The 15,589-nt window shown below is 42.2% G+C and overlaps 1 protein-coding gene across 1 annotated transcript in view; it reads left to right on the forward strand.

Moving 5' to 3' along the window:
• Positions 1 to 15,589, forward strand: part of CBP (sarcoplasmic calcium-binding protein) — a 154,816-nt gene that overhangs the window by 80,746 nt on the left and 58,481 nt on the right. The window contains exon 2 of the mRNA XM_067159567.2: positions 1,244 to 1,297. Coding sequence (XP_067015668.1) covers positions 1,244 to 1,297 — 54 coding nt within the window. The remainder of the gene's footprint in view (positions 1 to 1,243; positions 1,298 to 15,589) is intronic.

Below are 15,589 nucleotides of genomic sequence, written 5' to 3' on the forward strand. Positions count from 1 at the left end.
TAAAACATGTGATGGCATACTGCATCATCTCTTTCTCCCGCACGGCGAACCGGTGAGAGCTCGCCCATACGAAGATCCCAGCTCGCGCCGGAGTAAAACATATCTGATCATTCTGTAGTAACCCACTAAGCCCATTGCTTTTCATTGCCGCCTCAGCTGACATTGTACAAAGAGTAGATTCAGAAAATGTCAATATTCTCATGTATGCAGATGACATGGTTCTGACGTCAACTTCTCAGTTGGATTTGCAGACTACTTTTAATAACGTTACGAAAAGAGTAAAAGAGAACCACCTGAGGTTAAATGAAAATAAGACTGTCTCTTTGACCTTCAGAAAAGGAGGAAAACGGGGAACATTCGTAATCATTGACCAGCATCTGAAGTCAGTCACAAATTTTAGTACATAGGAGTTACTTTTCAAACACCGGGGAACGTGTTCTCTTTACATGTAAAAGATCGATTAAATGCTGCCATAAAATCCATTAACGACATCAGATCTTTGAGCCATCTGTCACTTTCATGTGCCATAGAGTTATTTCATCTTAAGGTTAGTCCTGTAGCCACCTATGGGTTGGAAAATATATGGATACATCTTGGAAAGAGGCAGTTACATAATATAGAGGTGAAAGCATTCTATTTAAAGAAAGTGCTTTGCCTATCAAAATACACTTCATCACGCCTCGTATATCAACTGTCGAGGGAATTATTCTTTGTAGAAGAGTTGCGTTTGAAACTACTGCTCCCGGCTACCCCAGCGTATAAGGAACTCCTACAAGAGCTTCAACAATAAAGGGACAGCATATGGTGGGACTTTTACCGATGTGATGCGGTGATCAACCGCAACTGGACTTAGGGAGGCTATGATTTGAGACACGTAGTGACCAGACTCTCAGTCCATGGGTTTCACCAACGTCTGTGTATTAAAGTGAGTTTCCATGAGCCAAGTCCGGTCTGCAGGTGCAAAAGATGCGGCGAACTTTATGAACGCTATGACGTACTTAAGTGTAAACTGAGAATAGAATCTTTAACAGAATTCTGTACAGACGATTGTTCATAAGAATTTTGTTCATGCACATTTGTGCGCAGTAAAACATTTATTAAGTAGGCCTACAGGGTTTAATTACCCCGATTAACTGGCTGATGAATGAATGAATGAATGAATGAATGAATGAATGAATGAGAACTCCTTTATATAATGGCTGGCGGTGTCATTGTTTCTAATAAGTTGATCTTTTCTTTTCAGCCCTGCCGACACGGACTGCAAGAAGATACCCCCTCATGGAGTGTCAGATGTCAGGTAATATAATAATCACAGGCAATGTGCCGAAAGTTGAAGGTTAAAGGGCCAGAACAGGCTTCAAATTGTGTCTTGGATAACTCTATCAAACTTTTAAAAATCGAAAATCGCTTCTGGCCTAAATGCATTTCTGCAAAAACAGCCTAAAATCGCTTGTTTCCATACTAGTCCGGCCCCGCGGTGTAGGGGGCAACGCGTCCGCCTGTCACGCGGCTGCCCCGGGTTCGATTCGCGGCCGGGTCAGGGGTTTTTAATTGTAAATGATTAATATCCCTGGCCTGGGGATATTCCTTTCCTCACATTCAACACTCTACACTTCCGCAGTTCCACTTAGGCCGGCCGCAAAATGAGACGCAGGTCCGTGAGGTGAGGCAGGGTGACTCACGTCGAATTCTTCACGGCAGAGTGAGTCACGGCGACAATCGTCGTAAGTTGGATCGCAGTTTTAGTACGCAGTTTATGACCTGTCTGTGTCGGTGCGACGTAAGGCAACTTGTAAAAAGAAAAATAAATACTCATAATTACTTCCTTCTCTCATACCCCCTCGTCATGACTTCGTCACATTATTTTTTACTTATTTTTCTCACTAAAACGCATTTTTTTGTGTATGGAAATAAGTTGTTTTCAATTTGTATATCTCAGTTTAGCCATTACAAATAATTTGTATTTGTCACATGAGTTTATTTTTGGAATTTCTCATTTCGAAACAGTTATTTTTGCATTCATCAATAGATAAAACATTTAACTGCAATAAATTGGTATTCTGCTGCTTTATATTGTACATTAATTCTTCCTCAAAACACAGTATATAGTTGGTGGTGGTTTAGACAAAAATGCATTTAATATGATATTTCAAAAATAATTCCTGAGTCAGAAAAATGGTTTATCAACAATATGAACAACCAAAATCACCGTGAGTCTTGCAGGAAACTGCGGAAGAGAGACTGCGGTCCGTAGGGTCACCACGCGCAGCAACTGCGTCACGTCACCCTGCGCCGTAAAGCTGACCCTACACGATCAATAAAACTGTCAGTACCGAAAAATATTGACAGTAATACTGATCGCGTGTGGACTGAAATGATGGAATGAAGGCCAGTACTGAAGCAGATCCGGATTTCCTGATCTGCGAGCGTCAGTACTGTAGAGTGGTGGGGATACTGACAGTTATACTGACCGTGTGAGTGCGCTAGTCATTATTTCTGTCAGTATCAACGGGGCAGCGGTGGACGACAAATGCGTTTCTCACCAAGGCCAAGTAGAGGTGCTTGTGGAACCGTCAAGTAGGCCTATTGCAAAAGTTTATCGAGCTATATGAAACGCTGCCAGAATAAACGTACTTAACACAATACTTCACATGTTTCCACAACTGCTGTACTGATGGAAACTGGTGACATTATAGCAAAAAACTTTAAATCTTCAAAATGTATACCAGTTGTAAGATACCTCACTGTCACCGCTAATCTCTCTGCCACCGATAAACAGCACCGCATGTTTGTATTTTGCCTCATTACAAAATGCTCTACCAATCTTCAAAATGTATACCAGTTGTAAGATACCTCACTGTCACCGCTCATCTCTCTGCCACCGATAAACAGCACCGCATGTTTGTATTTTGCCTTTATACAAAAGGCTGTACCATTCGTAGTAATTTCGCAAAAGTACCCTCACGCATTCGGAGATAGTTCTGATAATCTTCTGCTTCGGTATACTGTGTTTCCCTCAACACTTCATATGAGAATACTCTTCTCTTTTCCTAAGCCAATCTTTAACCTATCGTTTACGTTTAAAACTGCGTTTCGTGCAGTACTAATATGATAGCTACAAAATGCCCGTCTTTTACGATCCATTTTGATAGAATACCGCAATTGCATGTTATAAATCTCATTCCGTAGTGACGGTTATTGACTTTATTTGTAAAGTGAGAATGCCGCAATGGTAAGCTAGTGCACTGGTACTGACCAAAATATTGACAGTAATAATGATCGTGTAAGGTCGCTACAATACTGATGCGTACTGTCAGTATTATTGACTCAGTATTACTGATCAGTATTACTGACCGTATAGGGTCTGCTTAACATGCGCGGGTCCAGTCAGTTCTGTGGTTCGCAGAAACTCACCGTGAGTCATCCTGCGTCACCTCACGGACCTGCGTCTCGTTTTGCTGCCGGCCTTACACGCAGGTTCCTCTCAAATGGCGAAAGTAGTGGCAAAAGATCTGTAGATGTCGACGCCACGAACAAATATAATTAAAAACAAGTTTTATTCTTTTATTCAAACCCTAGCCAAACTGACTTATTGCCGGGCTGAGTGGCTCAGACGGTTGAGGCGCTGGCCTCCTGACCCCAACTTGACAGGTTCGATCGTGGCTCAGTCCGGTGGTATTAGGAGGTGCTGAAATGCGTCAGCCTCGTGTCGGTAGATTTACTGGCACGTAAAATAACTCCTGCGGGACACAATTCCGGCACCTCGGCGTCTCCGAAAACCGAAAAAGAAGTTAGTGGGACGTAAAGCAAATAACATTATTATTGATGTTAACTTCTTTTTCTTCATCTGTTTACCCTCCAGGGTAGGTTTTTACCTCGGACTCAGCGAGGGATCCCACCTCTAACGGCTCAAGAGAAGTATCCTGGAGCTTCAGATTCTGGATCGGGGATACAACTGGGGAGGATGACCAGTACCTCACGCAGGCGGCGTCACCTGCTGTGCTGAACAGGGGCCTTGTGGGGGGATTGGGGTGGAACCCGTTCCAGCCCTCGTACCACTTTCCAAACTTCGTGGCAGAGCCGGGAATCAAACGCGGGCCTCAGGTATTTTTTGATTTCATGGAGGAAAAAAGTCCACACCGAATGTAGTTATAAGGGCTTAAGTGAAACTCTGCATTTACTCACATTAACGCTCGTAGTGGTAGAAAAAGGCAAACTGCTAATCTAATCGATCGGATAGCGATGATTAAGAAAAGAATTGTAATTTTTAGGAATAAATAAAGAATATATTATCATACGTCATTATATTTTATTTACCTAAAATTCATAGTTCATATCCCTAGGATGTTGTCAACATTGAGTTGCTTGTCTGATGGACTGGAACTGTGGATTTTTCTTTACGTCGGACTGACACAGATACGTGTTACTGGGATAGGAAGATGCTAGGATTGGGGCAAGAATAGACTGTGGCCTTAATAAAGGTACAGCTCCACCATTGCCTGGTGTGAAAATCTAAAACCACGGAAAACTATCTACAGGGCTGCCAACAGTGGGTAGGCAAGGTGTTAGCTACATGACCTAAACTGCACAGCTACTCGTTCGGTGGCACATTTTTAGAGCAGTACCTTTTACAACTCGACTGGTTGAGTGCAATGGTACATTCATAATAGCGATCTAATGGGCGGAGCACGCTGTAATACGTGCTTGCGATGAGAGAAAAAAGATTTGTGTAATTTATGTAAAAATGGATTGATGCAACTCTCCATGCCACCCTATCATGTACTAACCTCTTCATTTCTACGTAACTACTACATCTCTTCTAATCTGCCTGTCATATTCATACCTTGGTCTACCTCTACCGTTATTACCGCCTGCACTTCCCTCAAAAAGCCAACTGCACAAATTCTAGGTGTCTTAAGATGTGTCCTGTCATTCTATCTCTTCTTCTCGTCAAATGTAGCCAAGTCGATCTCCTCTCACCAATTCGATTCAGTATCTCTTCATTCGTGATTCATCTATCCATCTCACCTTCAACATTCTTCTGTAACACCACACTTCAAAAGCTTCTCTGCTCTTTCTTCCTGAGCTAGTTATCGTCCATGTTTCATTTCCAAACATTGCCACGTTCCAGACGAAAGTCTTCAGAAACATGTTTCTAATTCCTATATCAGTGTTCTAAATGAGCAAAGTCATTCTCCTAAGGAACGCCTTCCTTGCTTGTGTTAGTCTGCATTTTATGTCCCCCTTACTTCTGCCATCACTAGTTATTTTACTGCCCAAGTAACATTACTCATATACTTCCTTTAAGACTTCATTTCCTAATCTAATATATCCTGCATTACCTGACTTCGGTTCGACTACACTCCATTCCTTTCGTTTTGGACTTACCGGTATTTATTTTCATCTTGTACTCCTTACCCAAGGCTCTGTCCATACCATTCAGCAATTTCTCCATATCTTCTGCAGTCTCGGATAAAATAACAATATCATAAGCAAATCTCGGGGTATTGATTTCCTCTCCTTGGATCGTGATCCCCTTTCCACATTTGTCTTTTATTTCCTTTACTTCCTGTTCTATATAAACATTGAAAATGAGGGGGGCGAGCTGCAACCTTGCCTCACTCTTTTTTGGATTGCTGCTTCTGTTTCAAAGTCCTCGATTTTTATCACTGCAGACTGATTTTTTTATGCAGATTGTAGGTAATTCTTCGTTCTTTTCGATCACCTTCAGAATCTCAAATAGCTTGGCCCACTGTAATTATTTAAAATGTTTACAAGTTTGATAAAAAATTAAAAATCTTGTAGTGGCTCGATAACGTGTAAATGTATCAATATTTTTATTAAAATATATTTCTTTCTTTCTTTCTTTCGTTTAGCCTCCATGCTTGGTTTTTCCCTCGGACTCAGCGAGGGATCCCACCTCTACCGCCTCAAGGGCAGTATCCTGGAGCGTGAGACTTTGGATCTGAGATACAACTGAAGAGGAGGACCAGTACCTCGCCCAGGCGGCCCAAGCTACTATGCTGAACAGGGGCCTTGTGAGGGGATGGGAGGATTGGAAGGGATAGTCAAGGAACAGGGAAGGAAGCGGCCGTGGCCTTAAGTCAGGTACCATCCCGGCATTTGCCTGGAGGAGAAGTGGGAAACCACGGAAAGCCACTTCCAGGATGGCTGAGGTGGGAATCGAACCCACCTCTACTCATTTGACCTCTCGAGGCTGAATGGACGCCCTTCCACCCCTCGTACCGCTTTTCAAATTTAGTGGCAGAGCCGGGAATCGAACCCGGGCCTCTGGGGGTGGCAGCTAATCACACTAACCACTACACCACAGAGGCGGACGGAAAATAAAGTACGTGAGAAAGATGCGACACAAGAAAGGATACGATAGGAAGATATCAAGGTTCTTGCTCTTAGATAAGGTATTAAACATTGCTGTAAGACGTACAGAAAATGACCTCTGGGTAAGAGAAAGCCGGGAGTAAGGAATATGGAAGAGGGTCTTCGTTCTGGTACTACGGGATGGGACGTGGAGGGGGAATAAACAAACTAATTCTGGAGACCTAAATAATTAGCTACTTTGTATAGCAGCTTTAGGTTACTTTCCTTCGAGCAGAAAGAGTTTTGACTTATAGTTTCCCAAGTACTTGTTTAGTGCTCAAGTTGCGACCACACCTTAGGATTAAATATTTCTCAACATACTTTGCACTTGATTACGTGCCTGGATTCGAGTGGAGGCCTCGAAAGAGAGAGAAAGTCTTGTTCTGAGAAACAGTAGACGGCTCTCAGTATTGCGTCTCGCCTAGGCTGTGTCAAGGACCTCGTCCTTCCACGACATTACGCCACGAGGAGTTCATGGCGCATTATCAACTCCCCTGCTGCGCGGTTTGAACCACTTACGTCGCAACACAACGAAACTTAATTTTTTTTCCAGCGCGATTGGGTAGGTCGGTCAAGGTTCCACGATCACAAGGACGTTTGACATTTGAGTGTGCATAAATGCCAGAGATTTATTGGAGCATATAAATGCGTTTCCAATATCATTCACCCGGTGATCATTTGTGTGCGTTTTCTTTTAAGGGAATTGTAGAGGCATGATTTTTTCGCATTAAGATAAGTGCGGTAAGAAATGGTTTGAAGTGATTTTGAGGTAACTTAACGAATAATAAGAGATTAGAAATTACAGCGAATTAAAACGAAATTTACTTATTTTCCGCTTAAGTGCAGCGACATTAATGGATAATAACGATCGTGAAATTGTATTCCAAAATCACGTGTGTGAAGGGAAACAGAAGACAGAATAAGGATTTATTTCGACAGAAGTATCTCTTCGTATTCATATTTTATCTTTCTTTCTTTCTTTCTTTCTTAATCTGTTTACCCCCCAGGGTTGGTTTTCTCTCGGTCTCAGCGAGGGGATCCCACCTCTACCGCCTTAAGGGCAGTGTCCATGAGCGTGAGACTTTGGGTCGGTGAATACAAGTGAAGAGGACTACCAGTACCTCGCCCAGGCGGCCTCACCTACTATGCTGAACAGGGGCTTGTGGAGGGATGGGAAGATTGGAAGATAGACAAGGAAGAGGGAAGGACGCGGCCGTGGCCTTAAGTTAGGTACCATCCCGGCATTAGCCTGGAGGAGAAGTGGGAAACCACCGAAAACCACTTCGAGGATGGCTAAGGTGGGAATCGTATCTACTCTACTCAGTTGACCTCCCGAGGCTGAGTGGACCCCGTTCCAGCCCTCGTACCACCTTTCAAATTTCGTGGCAGAGCCGGAAATCGAACCCGGGATCAGTTACTGAAAAAGACCAATTATCTACAATCTATACAAAAATCACTGCAGTGATAAGAATCAAAGGCTATGGAAAAGAAGCAGCAAATGGCAACAAGTCAAACAGCTGGGACTCCAGCTAGTCCAGCTACGCTGTTAGTTATGGGCTCTAAACCGGATACGCAGTTATCGTGGACGCTGTGCTGCGTTGAAGTTGGAAACCGTCAGCTGTCTGCCACTGTGAGAATGACAGACAATCTACGACATCACCTTTATTGTCCTATCATGTGTTACCCAGGCAAGAGACAAGACACCTGATGCAGTTGAATGGCTCTTGAACCTAATCTAACCCCATAGCACTACAGCCCTGAAGGGCCTTGGCCTACCAAGCGACCGCTGCTCAGTGCGAAGGCCTGCATATTCCGAGGTGTCGTGTGGTCAGCACGACGAATCCTCTCGGCCGGTATTCTTGGCTTTCTAGACCGGGGCCGCTTCAGATACAGTATGTTACTTTCCTATTCACACACTACCCATTTCGTTAAAAAAGAGTTCTGTGTGCCGTGAATGTAATAACAAGACGTAAACACTCAGTGCACACATTTTTGGTTAGTACATGCAAGCACAGAAATGGTGTCCCGACGTAAACAATCAACACTGCCCCACTCCAGTACTGGAAAGGAGGGGAGTGAGTGAAGGGGTAGTGTTGAAGGCCACTTCAGTAACGAAAAGGAGGGGAGGGAGTGAACGGGTAGTGCTGAAGACACAGTGTGTGTATTGCTGTACATCCTCCACAGTGCCTATTTCAATCACAACAGCCTTGCAGCGGGCTGTCTCCCTGTAGAAATGCGTTAAGCGAGGAGGTAGGGGATACCATGCTTTGTTTATATCGGGACACCATTTCTGTGCTCCCGTGTACAAATAATTTGTGTTTACACAAATAAAAACTGCATACACCCCAAAACTTCAAATCACTTTGTCATTCATACACTAATATAGATGGTGTCATCTGGCAACATTGAACGGGGCATACGTACTGTAAGTAGGTGTCGTGCGAGAAGAGGTGTTGCTGGTTGTGTTCGTATTAGACCTGTGAGAGTGCTGGTAGAAATGGCCAAAGGTAAAGAGCATGGATACGAGCTGAAACAGACAATTGTCAATCTAGCACTTATAGGGTTCACCATACGAAAAATAGGAGTCATGGTGAAGAAAAGTCATGCCACTCTTCAATATGTCGTGAATAAGTTTAAGTACGAAGGGTCGGTGAAGAATGTGCCAAGAAAACCCAAACTAAAGAAACTAAGCCTGCAAGCACAAAGACTTTTTGTGAGGCGAGTGAAATGCAACCCTTTCGTAAGTACTCCAAAGCTGCGGGAAGTGCTGGAAGCTGCTACTGCTTACACGCGGCTCGGGTGGCTTCGCCTGCAAGAACAACGCACACTTTGTTTTTTGCATAATATTCTTAAAACTTCTCAATCAGCCTATCTCCGTGATCGCATGAAGCTCCTCTCGACAGACCACAACAGAAATACCCGATCCTGCAGCACCATGTGTTTATCCCTTCCTGTACACAGAAAAGCAATCTACACGAAATCATTCACCGTTACCGCAGCCCGACAATGGAATCTCTTACCAGTGGACGTCAGAAGCATGTCCAGCAGCTCAGCTTTTAAACATGCCTGTGTCGAAATACTAGGTAAACATACATGAATCATCGAGCTATGACCTGAAAACACCTCCTCCTACCGCTTCTCCATCATTATTTCCCTCTTCCTTTCACAGATCGTCCTTCTTTTTCTTCATCACTTTCTTCTTCTTACTAATCCTTCTATTCCCCTCTCAATTGAAGGCGATATTTCGGTGTACTGTAGTAACGTATGTATTTTCTAAACTTTCTCTTAAGTAGTAGTTGAAGTACTCATTATTCATATATTTTTAATTTACTCTACGTAGCCTACGATTTGTATTATATAGATGATATGAATTTTGTAAGAGTGATTACTTCTGTTAATACTATTACTGTTATTGTTGTTAATATTATCATATTATTGTCATCAGTAGTTATTGTTAAGTGTTCTAGGCTAAGACTGGTTAAGTGTAAGAAAGGGAGTACATCCCTAACTTTGCCAGGATAAATAAAACATATTACTTACTTACTTACTTACTTACTTACTTACTTACTTACTTACTTACTTACTTACTTACTTACTTACTTACTTACTTACTTACTTACTTACTTACTTACTTACTTACTTACTTACTTACTATTACTTAGGTACTTACTCAGAAGGTCCAGCGAATTTTACATCGACACGATTACCATGGCCGTGTACCGAGGAAGAGGCCCTATGTTAATAAGGAGAACCATGCTGCAAGACTGCTCTTTGCGAAAGAACACGTAAACAAGGGCCGGCCAGGAGTTTTGGAACCATGTCATCTGGTTCGATGAAACTAAAATCGACCTGTTTGGTTCCGATGGTGCACGCAGGGTGCGGAGAAAAACCAGTACGGCCGACGATGTGCTCAATACAATTCCCACGGTGAAACACGGAGGTGGATCGGTTATTATGTGGGGGTGTATGTCGGCACAAGGTGTAGAGAATATTCAATTTATTGAAGGCACGATGCACAAAGTAGTGTAGAATAATAATGTTAAACAAAATGCTGAAAAAATGGGAATGCTACCGACCTACATGTTTCATCAGGAAAACGACCCCAAACATACCACTGCTCTGAACAAGGAGTGGTTAATTTGGAACATTCCAAAACAATTAAAAACACCTTCCCAGTCTGCTGAATTAAAACATATTGAATATTTATGGGTGTTTTTGAAGCCTAGGGTTGACAGTAGAAAGGTTTGATCCAAAGCGGAGTTAAAAAGAGTGGTGACCCAAGAATGGTACAGTATCAGCCGTGAAACGTGTGCGAGGCTAGTAATTTCCATGCAGCGTAGATGTCAAGCTGTCATTAAAGCAAAGTGTTACTCCACGAAGTACTAGGATTCGTTCTATGTTTCATTTCATTCATATGTTTAGTTGAAGAACTGACATCTGTATGAACAACAATGTGACGTAAGAAAAGGTCATGTTTTGTTATATTGTCCAGTATATTTTACTATGTTTGTATGTTATTGTAAAGAAATCTACCAGAAATAAATTTCTTAAAAGACAATTACTGTAACATCGAGCTCTTGCTGGCGAGATGTAGTGTTTACAGTGCGCTATGTCTTCTGGTATGGGCTAGAGCAATTTGTTGCTTTCAATGACCTGTCTCAATCTCATCCTTGGCTTTGACAATGTGAAAGTGACCGAGGTATGAGCGATGCTAGTAATACCATTCCTTATGCAGCCAGTCCCTGTTATGATTGGTGTGAAAATATCGCCCATGGGGCCGGTTGGTGCATGCATTTCAGTGGGCTTGGCAGACTGATATGCGATGGCAACTTCTGGCTCGGTGAGGAAAGCAACGGGAAACTACCTCACACCTCATTTCCCTAGTATGCCTCTTCAGTGACGCCTAGGCTGTCTGTGATAGCCTTTGGTGGAAATATCGCCATGGGGTCGGTTGGTGCATGCATTTCAGTGGGCTTGGCAGACTGATATGCGATGCCAACTTCTGGCTCGGTGAGGAAAGCAACGGGAAACTACCTCACTCCTCATTTCCCTAGTATGCCTCTTCAGTGACGCCTAGGGTGTCTATGATAGCCTTTGGTGGAACTGTGGAGGATCAGACCAGCCTTCAGGCTGAATACCCAACATACTGTAACATCCATTTGAATGTCCAAAATATACTGCTCCTTTCACAATATGAAACTGTATGAATAAGAAAGTGACATACTGTAGTCCTCAATTAAAATCACGGTAGGCTGAGTGGACCTCGAACCAGCCCTCAGATCCAGGTAAAAATGCCTGACCTGGCCGGGAATTGAGCCCGGGGCACGCTATGGCTTTTGAACCTGGACTGTAATTTATAAGGGCAGCTCACTGATCTCTATACATGGATCGCTGATGGCAGATCTCCGCTGCAGGAGAAAGTACGCCAAGTTTAGCGCGCGGTTCGCCATGTTGGCGTACCCAACCTAGAGCTCTCCTTATGGGGAAGCAATGATAATATAGTCAATTTTAAGTCGCAATTAATGGCGCATTGGAATAATTAAAAATATAGAGACATGTTCACTCAAAGCATACGGACATTGGGATCACTGACACGTCATTCCGAGGTCGGTAAATCTCCGGGATAGCAATACACATGAGTGTATAATAACGGCCGGTAAATATTAACTTAGGTGCTGAATACATGCAATTAGCGATCGGTAACACAATACGAGTGAAAACCAGTTTCTGGAAACATTGCTGTAAATTGTATACATGTATGCCACGAAATTATGCATTCTTAAAATGATGTACCTATAAACGTAGCTCACTATACAGGCCTAGATTCAACATATCGTAATCGGTGCTTGATAATGAATTTCTGTTTCTTGTTTCCAAGAAATAACGCGCATATTATCAAATTAAAATATCATTAAAGCAAATGTACACATTTATAAAACCAGCAAATATTCAAAACTAGTCAATATATCACATTACCTGCAGCTTAATTTACTATTACAGACCTCTTTAATTAAATTCAGCTAGCAAAGCGATATTGATAGTCATCATCAGAAATATGTAACACCAGTTAAAAGAGTCCCAAATACCACGAATAGTATAATGGAATAGCCACAAACACCCACCACACTTTCCCTTCTCCCACCACTCCAGTGTCTGAAACCCATAATTATTACTGATGTAAATAAGGTGTAGAATTCCTCCAGACTTCATTTTCTAATATTGTTATAAGGTCACGTCAATTATTTCATCGAAACCGTCAGTTTAATTATGAGAAAAAAAATATAAGTAAATCTTTACTTGCAGTTAATGTTCAGTAAAATTGAAAACACTTGGCTGTACATCACTTCTAAGGTGTACAGTTTGTCCATTTCTATCAAAACAGCCTTCCTCTAAGTGATCCGAGCAGAGAACAGCTGTTTTAGAAGGCTCCCAATCCTCCCGCCTGATACTCCTAATCGATGATCTTAGATGTTCAGGTCTCGAGAAAGGAAACCTACAAAAATTAATTGCCATTTTGCTCCCGGAATATGCGAAATAAGATACAATAAACCTAAAACTCAAAACACTGCCCTAGGAAGATTCTTATGTACAGTATAAAACTCCCCGAGCCGGGCTGAGTGGCTCAGACGGTTAAGGCGCTGGCCTTCTAACCCCAACTTGGCAGGTTCGATCCTGGCTCAGTCCGGTGGTATTTGAAGGTGCTCAAATACGACAGCCCCGTGTCGGTAGATTTACTGGTACGTACAAGAACTCCTGCGGGACTAAATTCCGGCACCTTGGCGTCTCCGAAGACCTTAAAAAAGTAGTTAGTGGGACGTAAAGCAAATAACATTGTTATTAAAACTCCCCGATGAAATGATTTCTCCTTCTGCTGATCGGTTCTGTTTGTACATCCATAAGCTGAACACTGCGGTATGTTAATACCCCGTAGAATGTTTCTTCATTCATATTTCAGATAAACACATACATATTTAAATTGAATTTTGTAATCCACAAGTATACTACAAGGCAACGAACCTAAATTCGTAAAATACACTACTATTTAGTTTGCAATAACACAGCACAGAACACTCGTGGAACTACAATCAAGAGGCCTGGCGTCACTGAACTAAGCATAAACAAAGCAAGCGCGCTCCTCGTGGTCTATTGCACCATGCGCTCGCTGCCATCTTAGTACGCCAGTCATCTTCTATTCGGCTTACTGCTACCCAAGCTACCAGCCATCCAGGTATAGAGATCAGTGGGGCAGCTGGACAGTGTCCATCATGAACTTTGTTTATTCACCATTGTCTTGTGTAAGTCACACGCTAAATGAATAAAACTCGGGTTCTTATATGAGTTTTAGATGCTGATGCATGACGTTTTTCCAGGGACTGAATTGCTTCTTGCCTATTGTTGGATAGAATTACCAAGGTCATCTGAAATATGTCCGGCTCCATGGCTAAATGGTTAGCGTGCTGGCCTTTGGTCCAGAGGGTCCCGGGTTTCCCTATCTGTTGTTTTCCTAGCATTTTCTTAAATGATTTCAAAGAAATTGGAAATTTATTAAACATCTTCCTTGGTAAGTTATTCGAATCCCTAACTCCTCTTCCTATAAATGAATATTTGTCCCAATTTGTCCTCTTGAATTCCAACTTTATCTTCATATTGTGATCTTTCGTACTTTTAAATACGCCACTCAAATTTATTCGTCTACTAATGGCATTCCACGCCATCTCTCCGCTGACAGCTCGGAACATACCACTTAGTCGAGCAGCTCGTTTTCTTTCTCCCAAGTCTTCCCAGCCCAAATTTTGCAACAATTTTGTAACGCTACTTATTTTTCGGAAATCACCCAGACAAATCGAGCTACTTTTCTTTGGATTTTTTTCTTTCTTTTTTTTTTTTTTTTTTTTCAGTTCTTGAATCAAATAATCCTGGTGAGGGTCCCATACACTGGAACCATACTCTAGTTGGGGTCTTACCAGAGACTTATATGCCCTTTCCTTTACATCCTTACTACAACCCCTAAACACCCTCATAACCATGTGCAGAGATCTGTACCCTTTATTTACAATCCCATTTATGTGATTACCCCCGTGAAGATCTTTCCTTACATTAACATCTACAGTAGGTACTTACAATGATCCCCAAAAGGAACTTTCACCCTATCAGCGCAGTAATTAAAACTGAGAGGACTTTTCCTATTTGTGAAACTCACAACTTGACTTTTAACCCCATTTATCAACATACCATTGCCTGCTGTCCATCTCACAACATTATCGAGGTCACGTTGCAGTTGCTCACAATTTTGTAACTTATTTATTACTCTATACAGAATCATCCGCAAAAAGCCTTACCTCTGATTCCACTTCTTTACACATATCATTTATATATATATAAGGAAACATAAAGGTCCAATAATACTGTCTTGAGGAATTCCCCTCTTAATTATTACAGGGTCAGATAAAGCTTTGCCTACTCTAATTCTCTGAGATCTATTTTCTAGAAATATAGCCACCCATTCAGTCAGACTTATAAGGGCTGCACTCGGCTAGAAATAGCCACACGAAATTATTATTATCTGAAATGTGTAGCATTCGCCGCGAGCACCACATTTCCAAGACCTCTATCTGATTTATATCTGATGCTCTTATTGTCCATACACCGTACAGAAAAATACTGCACCCCAACGTTTCCGTGAGTTGTTTATTTGTGGGTTTCGTAATCTCTTTTTCAGATCGTATCTTCACAAGGCTGACCACTACGCTTCGGGCAATTTCCATACGCACCTTTATCTCTACCTCACACCTAGCTTGACCGAGCGAGCTGCCTGTGCGGTTTGGGTCATGTAGCTATCAGCTTGCAGTTGGGAGATGTGAGCTTGAATCCTTTTGTCGGCAGCCCTGAAGATGGTTTTCCGTGGTTTCCCGTTTTCACATCAGGCAAATGCCGGGGCTTATTAAGGCCACAGCCGCTACCATCAAAATCCTATCAATATCCCATCCTTGCGTTGCTGAAAACCGTCGATGTGCTAAACAACTAGCAAAAATAAATACATAAATAAAAATTCAAGTATCTAAGGGAATATATAGGTTTTAAAAATGGAGGATCAAATAAAGAATTCAACAGAGGCAGAACAGACAAACTTCAGAAAGCGTACAAACTCACATGGACACACTACAAAAAAAGAAACATATCAAGACAGGCCAAACTCAGGCACTACAATGCA

Source organism: Anabrus simplex, chromosome X, assembly GCF_040414725.1.
Source record: "Anabrus simplex isolate iqAnaSimp1 chromosome X, ASM4041472v1, whole genome shotgun sequence".
In the NCBI taxonomy this organism is placed as follows: domain Eukaryota; kingdom Metazoa; phylum Arthropoda; class Insecta; order Orthoptera; family Tettigoniidae; genus Anabrus; species Anabrus simplex.